The sequence below is a fragment of the Cebus imitator genome, unplaced genomic scaffold (assembly GCF_001604975.1).
Source record: "Cebus imitator isolate Cc_AM_T3 unplaced genomic scaffold, Cebus_imitator-1.0 Scaffold763, whole genome shotgun sequence".
Classification (NCBI taxonomy): domain Eukaryota; kingdom Metazoa; phylum Chordata; class Mammalia; order Primates; family Cebidae; genus Cebus; species Cebus imitator.
In genome coordinates, this window is record NW_016108078.1 from 378,510 (window position 1) to 386,762 (window position 8,253).

An 8,253-nucleotide genomic window follows, 5' to 3' on the forward strand; every position below is an offset into this window, starting at 1 on the left:
CTGGGTTGCTTCCAGTTTGGGGCTGCCATGCTGTCTTGTGAATATGTTCCTGCATGAAAATAAGTCTTTATTTCTCTGATATAAGTGCCAAAGAGTGTAAGTGCTGGGTTGTATAAGTCTATTTTCAGTTTTGAAAGAAACTGACAAATTATTTTCCAGAGTGGCAGTACCATTTTACATTCCCATCAGCATTTATGAGTGATCCAGCTTCTCTGCATCCTTTCTGGGACAATGGTATTATCACTATTATTCACCTTTCCCATTTTGGTAAATGTGTAGTGATATTTCATTGTGGTTTTAATTTGTACTTTTCTTTTTTTCTCTTCTTGAGACGGAGTCTTGCTCTGTCACCAGGCTGGAGTGCAGTGGCGCGATCTTGGCTCACTGCAACCTCCACCTCCCGGGTTCAAGTGAGTCTCCTGCCTCAGCCTCCTCAGTAGCTGGGACTACAGGTGCACGCATGCCACCATGCCCAGATAATTTTTGTATTTTTAGTAGAGATGAGGTTTCACCGTGTTGGCCAGGATGGTCTTGATCTCTTGACCTTGTGATCCACCCACCTTGGCCTCCCAAAGTGCTGGGATTATAGGTGTGAGCCACTGCACTTGGCCTTAATTTGTATTTTTCTAATGGCTACTGATGCTGAACATCTTTTCATGTCTTTGTTTGCTATATGTAGATCTTTTTCAGTGAAATGTCTGTGCATATCTTTTGCCAATTTTCTAATTTGATTTTTTTGTTATGTTCAGTTTTGAGAGTTCTTTATATATTTTAGATACCAGTATAGATATGTGGTACTTGTTTAACTGTGGATGTCCAGTTGATCCAATATCATTTATAAAAAAAAAAAAAACACTGTCTTTCCTCCCATCAAGTGCTTTTGTAGCTTTGTCAAAAATCAGTTTGTTGGCCAGGCGCAGTAGCTCACACCTGTAATCTAAGCTGAGGCTGAGGCAGAAGAATTGCTTGAGCCTGGGAGGCAGAGGTTGCAGTGACCGGAGATCGTGCCAGTGTGCTCCAGCCGCAGCAACAGAGCAAGACTCTGTCTCAAAAAAAAAAAAAAAAAAAAAATCAGTCTGCTGTATTCATATGGGACTATTTCTGGATGCCCTGTTGTATTCCACTGATCTACATGTTAATACCTCTGCCTATAGTCTTTGAGATAGGGTCTCTCTTTGACACCCAGACTGCAGTGCAGTGGCATGATCTCAGCTCACTGCAACCTCCACCCCCCGGGGTCAGGTGATCCTCTCATCTCAGACTCCTGAGGAGCTGGGACCACAGGTGCACACCACCACATCCGGCTGTTTTTTTTTGTGTGTGTATTTTCAGTAGAGATGGGGTCTCCCCATATTTCCCAGGCTGGTCTTGAATTCCTGAGCTCAAGGGATCTATCCACCTTGCCCTCCTAAAGTGCTGGGATTACAAGCATGAGCCACCATGCCTGGCCTACAATCTTAATTACTGTAGTTACCCAATAAGTCTTACAATCAGGTTCAATAACTGCTTCCAACTTATTCTTCCTTTTCAAAAATCATTTTAGCTCATTTAATTCCTTTGTCTTTCCGTATAAACATTACAATTATCTTGTCTGTATCTACAAAGAATCTTGCTGGGATTTGGACAGGAATTGCATCAAACCTTTGTTATCAACTGGGGGAGAACTGACATCTTTACTATGTTGAGTTTTCTAATTCATGAACATCTGTATCTCTCCATTTATTTAGATCTTTTATTTGTTTCATCAGCGTTTTGTGACTTTCAGCATACAGATTTTGAATACCTTTTGTTAAATGTTTATTTCATTTTCTCTGGAAGGACTGTAAATGGTCCTGCATTTTTTTGTTTCAGTTCCACATATTCATTGTCAGTATATAGAAAGGTAGTCAATTTTTATGTTCATCTTGTATCCTGCAACCTTAACAAACCCACTTATTAGTTGCAGGAGTTTTGTTGTAGATTCCTTGTGATTTTCAACATAGAATAACTATATGTCATCTGCAATTACAGTTTTATTTCTTCCTTACTGACGTCTGTGCCTTCCATTTCATTTTCTTGCCTTACTGCACTGGCTAAAACTTCTAGTACTATGTTGAAGAGTAGTGGAAAGAGCACACATCCTAGCCTTGTTCCTGATTTTAGGGGAAAAACATTATCTTTCACCACTAGGTATAGTTGATCCTTGAATACAAGTTTGAACTACACAGGTCCACACACAAATTTTTTTCAACCAAACACAGACAGAAAATACAGAATTCACATGATGCCAAACCCACGTATATAGAGGGCCAATTTTGGTACACACAGGTTCTGCAGGGCCTACTGTGGGACTTGATTATGAGCGAATTTTAGTATATGTGGGGGTCCTGGAACCAATCCCCCACATATGGCAAGGAATGACTGTATGTTAGCTGTAGGTTCTTTGTAGATATTCTTTATCTTGAGGAAGTTCCCCTCTATTCTTGTAGTTTCCTGATAGTTCTTATCATGAGTGAGTGTTGAATTTTGTCAAATGCTTTCTCTGTATCCATTGATATAATCATGATCTTTTTTCTTTAGCCTGTTTATTTGGTGGATTATATTTATTGATTTTTCAAATATTGAACAAGGCTTATAACAATGGAATAAACCCTACTCGGCCTTGGCCATGGCATGTAATTCTTTTTATATATTGCTGAATTCCCCTGGCTAATATTTCGTTAAGAATTTTTGCATTCATATTGTCTTAGTCAATTTGGCTGCCATAACAAAGTACCAAATACTGAGAGGCTTATAAATAACAGAAATTGATTTATTACGATTGTTGAGGCTGGAAGTCTAAGATCAAGATATTGGCAGACACATCCGGTGAGGACCTGCTTCCCGGTTTGCAGATGGCTGTCTTCTCATTGTATGTTCATATAGTGGAGAGTAGAAAGAGCTATCTGGGGTTCCTTTTATAAGGGCACTAATCTCATTCATCAAAGGTTCCACACTCATGACCTATTACCCCCCAAAGGCCCCATCTCCTAATATCATCACATTGTGGGTCAGGATTTCAACATATGAATTGTGGAGGGGGGCAGAAACACTCAATCCATAACATACATTGATGAAGGATATTGGTCTGAAGTGTTGATTTTATGTACTGCATTTTCTTTTTAAGAGATGAGGTCTTACCCTGTTATCCAGGCTGGAGTGCAATGGAGCTATCATAGCCCACTGCAGCCTCAAACTCCTGGGTGCAAGCAATCCTGCAGAATAGCTGGGACTACAAGTGTGCACCATGCCCAGCCATATTCAAAATAATTTTTTTTTTTTTTTAGTGATGGGGTCTCACTATGCTGCCCAGGCTGGTGTCAAACTCCTGGTCTCAAGCATCTTCCCACCTGGGGCTCCTAAGTACTGAGATTATACGTGTGAGCCACCATGCTTGGCCCAGGTATCTTTTTTGATATAATAATTTCTTTCCCTTTGAATGTATACCCAGTAGTGGGATTGCTAGATCGAATGGTAGTTCATTTTTAGTTCTTTGAGAAATCTCTATATTATTTTCTATAAAGGTTGCACTAATTTACATTCACACCAAGAGTATATAAGCATTCCCTTTTCTCTGCATCCTTGCCAACATCTGTTGGTTTTAGGCTTGGTTCATTGCAACCTCCACCTCCCAGGCTCATGCAATTCTCGTGCCTCAGCCCTGCTCTCCTTCCCACCCCCTTCCCACATCCTCGAGTAGAAGGGATTACAGGTGCATGCCACCGTGCCCAGCTAATTTTTTGTATTTTTAGTAGAGACGGGGTTTCTTCATGGTGGCCAGGCTAGTTTCAAACTCCTGGCCTCATGTGATCTGCCCACCTCAGCCTCCCAAAGCGCTGGGATTACAGGCATGAGCCACTGCACCCAGCTCATTGTGGTTTTAATATGCATTTCTCTGATGACTAGTGATGCTGAGTATTTTTTCATGTATTTGTTGGTAACTTGTACATCTTCTTTTGTAAAATGTCTGCTCTTGTCCTTTGCCTACTTTTTAATGGGATTGTTTGCTTTTTTCTTGAGTTGTTTGAGATCCTTATAGATTCTGAGTGTTAGCCCTCTGTCAAATGCAGTTTGCAAATATTTTTTCCCATTCTTTAGGCTATTGACTCTGTTGTTTCTTTTGCTATGCAAACATCAAACCCATTTATAACTGTTTACCAAAGCATTTTTATGGTGGCTGTTTTAAAATCCTTGTGAGATAATTCAAACTTCTGTCATCTCTATGTTCATTTTCTTTTTCTTTCTTTTTTTTTTCTTGAGACAGAGTCTCACCCTGTCACCCAGACTGGAGTGCAATGGCACGATCTCAGCTCACTGCAAACTCCGCCTCACGGCTTCAAGCAATTATCCAGCCTCAGCCTGTCAAGTAGCTAGGATTACAGAAACGCGCCACCACATCTGGCTAATTTTTTGTATCTTAAGAAAAGACGGGGTTTCACCATGCTGGCCAGGCTGGTCTCGAACTCCTGACCTCGTGATCCGCCTGCCTCAGCCTCTCAAAGTGCTGGGATTACAGGCATGAGCCACTGCACCCGACCTCTATGTTCATTTCCTTTTCTTATCTTGAGGTCTGCATTTGAGATCTTTCTGGTTCTAGGTATGATGAAGGATTTTCAATTGAAAACTGGATATTTTGGGTATTATTTTAAAAGACTCTGGATCTTACTTAAACCTTACTCTGGTGGGTAAAGGGGGACACTGTGTCATTGTCAGGTGGAAGTGGAAGTCCTGGCTCCCCACTTGACCTTGTCTGACACCTCCCAAGGAAAGCAGGTGGTACACCTCATTACAGCCTGGGTAACTATGGAAGTCTAGGCTCTTCATTTGGCCTTTGCTGGTAGGGGTGGGGGTAGACCACAGTTTTTCTGTGGTATCTTGCTAGAGTACAGAGGTTATTATGTAAAAATCTTTGTGTTGCTAGGTTGTTCCTTTCTGGTCTTTTGGCCAGAGAAAGGAGGTTTTGGGAGGGCCTTATACTGGTCTGCAGCTGTTGACATTTCTGGGCTGCCAGTTTGCCCCACACCCAGTCTGGGATATGTGAGGCAAGAAGAAAATTCAGGAACTCACCACTGCACCACTGTGTCATTCCTTAAGCCCCAGGATCTCTACTTTCTAGAATGTCTTGTGCTTGTTTTATGGATAATGTCCTGGGCGTTTAGTTGTACTTAGCATGAGGACTAAGGAAAAGTAAATCTGATCTACTCTAGCTTCCCAGAAACAGAGAAATGGTCTTTTGAACATACTAATTTTTTTTTTTTTTTTTAAAGACGGGGTTTCACCATGTTGGTCAGGCTGGTCTTGAACTCCCGACCTCAGGTGATCTGCTCGCCTTGGCCTCCAAGTGCTTGGATTACAGGCGTGAGTCACCACGCCCGGCCTGAACATACTAATTTGACTATGGCACTCTGTAGTTTAAAATATGGCAATGTCTCCAACTACCTACAGGTTCAAATTCCAAAACAAAAAATTCGTGGAAGAGAAAGACTGCTAGATACAGCTCTATGTTCCCAAAACTCAGTACGGTTATCTCTTTTTTGTGTGTGAGACAGGGTCACCCAGGTTGGAGTGCAGTGGCACAATCATAGCTTACTGCAGCCTCCACCTCCCAGGGTCAAGTGATCTTCCTGTCTCAGTCCCACAAGTAGCTGGTACTAAAAGCATGTGCCACCATGCTCAGCCAATATATTTTTTGAGACAGGGTCTCACTCTGTCACCCAGGTTGGAGTACAGTAACATGATCAGGGCTCACTACAGCCTTCACCTTCCAGACTCAATCAGCTCTCCCATCTTAGCCCCACAAGTAGCTGAGACTACAGCTGCGCACAACCTTGCTTGACTAATTTTTTCTCTTTTTAGTAGAGGCAGTTTCTCCATGGTGCCCAGGCTGGCCTTGAGCTCGTGGACTCAAGAGATCCATCTGCGTCCGCCCCACAAAGTGCTGGGATTACAGGAATGAGGCGCCCTGCCTAGCATTTTTTATAGTGATGGAGTCTTGCCATGATGCCCAGGCTGGTCTCGAACTCCTGAGCTTAAGTGATCCACCTGTGTTGGCCTTCCAAAGTGCTGGAATGACAGGTATGAGCTGCTATGCCTGGCCGAGCATGGTTCCTATAAAGAGTAGTCACTCTAAATGCTTAATAATTGCAGAATTGGGGCTTAAGTTAATGTATATCCAATACCAATATGTATTCTGTTGAATGTTGCATTTTCTTAAATAGGTACCCAATGTGCCTGCACAGACATAATAGCTCTGTGTCAAGTGCTGAGAGAACTGTCATGGCTAGAACTACACTTACCTTCCACAGGCAGACGCCGTCGCATGGCCAAACGTTCCATTTTCCTCTGTGTCTCTGCCAGACTAAAAAGAACTCCATATACATATTGACGAGCTGACCGGAATAAAAGAGCAGCTGGAGGCAGCTCCATGTTACACTCATCCTCGATACATACGGGGATCTTAATTTCACCCTAACAAGAGAAAGGTTCAGGGAAAAGAAAAAAATGAGTTACCTTAAGTTTAGAACTGAGCTGAGAAGAACCAATGATAAACTGTAGCCTCTGTGGCTTATCTGCTAAATTTTTTATTTGTATTTAGACAGCGTTTCATACTAAAAAGAAGCTGTAACAAGCTTAGCTCATCACAGTCAACTTAAAAAATAAATTTCATTTTTATTTTTATTTTTTGAGACGAAGTCTTGCTCTGTCGCCCAACTGGAGTGCAGTGGTGCAATCTCGGCTCACTGCAACCTCCGCCTCCTGGTTCAAGTTAATTCTCCTGCCTCAGCCTCCTGACTAGCTGGGATTACGGGTACATACCGTAATGACACCTGGCTAACTTTTGTATTTTTAGTACAGATGGGGTTTCACCATATTGGTAAGGCTGGTCTCAAACTCCTAACCTCGTGAAAAGCCCACCTCGACCTCCCAAAGTGCTGGGATTACAGACGTGAGCCACCGCGCCCCGCCTCTGTATTTCATTTTTGAAGTCTCAGCAGCCAGGCACGGTGGCTCACGCCTGTAATCTCAGCACTTTGGGAGGCCGAGGTGGGTGGATCACCTGAGGTCAGGAGCTCGAGACCAGCCTGGCCAACATGGTGAAACACTGTTTGTACTAAAAATTCAAAAGTTAGCCAGGCATGGTGGCACATGCCTATAATCCCAGCTACTCAGGAGGCTGAGGCAGGAGAATTGCTTGAACCTGGGAGGCGGAGGTTGCAGTGAGCCAAGATTGCACCCTTGCACTCCAGTTGGGCAATAGAATGAGACTCTGTCTCAAAAAATAAAATAAATAAAGTCTCAACAATAACTGACTATAGCTAAGTAATGGGGAATGTCCACCTTAGCCATTTTGCTGGGAGATGGGTATGTATAAGACTGGAGGAGGGGAACAGCTTTACACAGGTAGAGAAAGAGATAAGTAAAAGGGCATAATGCTTCTTAGACTGTGTCCATCCCTAGAACCAGAGTCCACCAACTTGGTGCATTATCTACTTCAAAATCTCACAATCACACTTCTCTTCTAGGGGCTTCATTTACCACACAGTCCCAACTCCTGCTAGTGTGGCCTCACCCACGGCCTTAGTATGATGAGGGGCCCACCGTATGTGGTCTCCTTTTTCTGACTTCATATACCAATGATCAGAATGTTCTCTGGTAACTTACAGTCCTAGGAAGTAGGAAATACAGTGTTAAGAGCAGGGATGTAAGTGCTGATGTGCTGCCTCACCTTAGTGAGGACGTGGTAGATATAAGGGTACATAAGACCCCTCCGGTGTCTGTGTTCAGCAACTCTCAAGACTTCTGGAGCTACTGGAGGTAAGGGTGGAATGGTGATATCCATGTGGTTCCTCGTAGACATAGACAGCAGAGATGGGATGTGGGGCTCGCCATCACCTAGGCTCGCTTCTGAAACTCCAGTATCAACAGGCTGTGGCCAGGACCCTCTGTCACGATTAGGATTTTCCCACTCTGGCTGGTGCGGAAGTGATTCTGTGATATGACTAAAAAATTTAGAAAGACAGTGTCAAACAGAAAAGGGAGACTGATAAAAATATTCCTACTCAAGATGCCTGTTCTGGACCCAAGGAGTCTGACAAACCCTTTGAAGGTCAGGACACTGGGTTAACACTGGACTTCTTGGCTTCTTTCATCTGACACCAACCAAAGCGATCAAGTCATTGGAATCACTCTGGACCCTTTATACCTTGTAAGATGCCGTACTTAGAGTTTTTTTTT

General features: G+C 43.0%; 1 protein-coding gene across 1 annotated transcript in view; it reads right to left on the reverse strand.

Annotated features, from left to right (window-relative positions):
• Positions 1-8,253, reverse strand: part of FAM120C (family with sequence similarity 120C) — a 104,844-nt gene that overhangs the window by 45,942 nt on the left and 50,649 nt on the right. Inside the window, exons 7-8 of the mRNA XM_017519647.1 lie at positions 7,745-8,018; positions 6,315-6,486 (exon numbers count right to left, since the gene is read on the reverse strand). Coding sequence (XP_017375136.1) covers positions 6,315-6,486; positions 7,745-8,018 — 446 coding nt within the window. The remainder of the gene's footprint in view (positions 1-6,314; positions 6,487-7,744; positions 8,019-8,253) is intronic.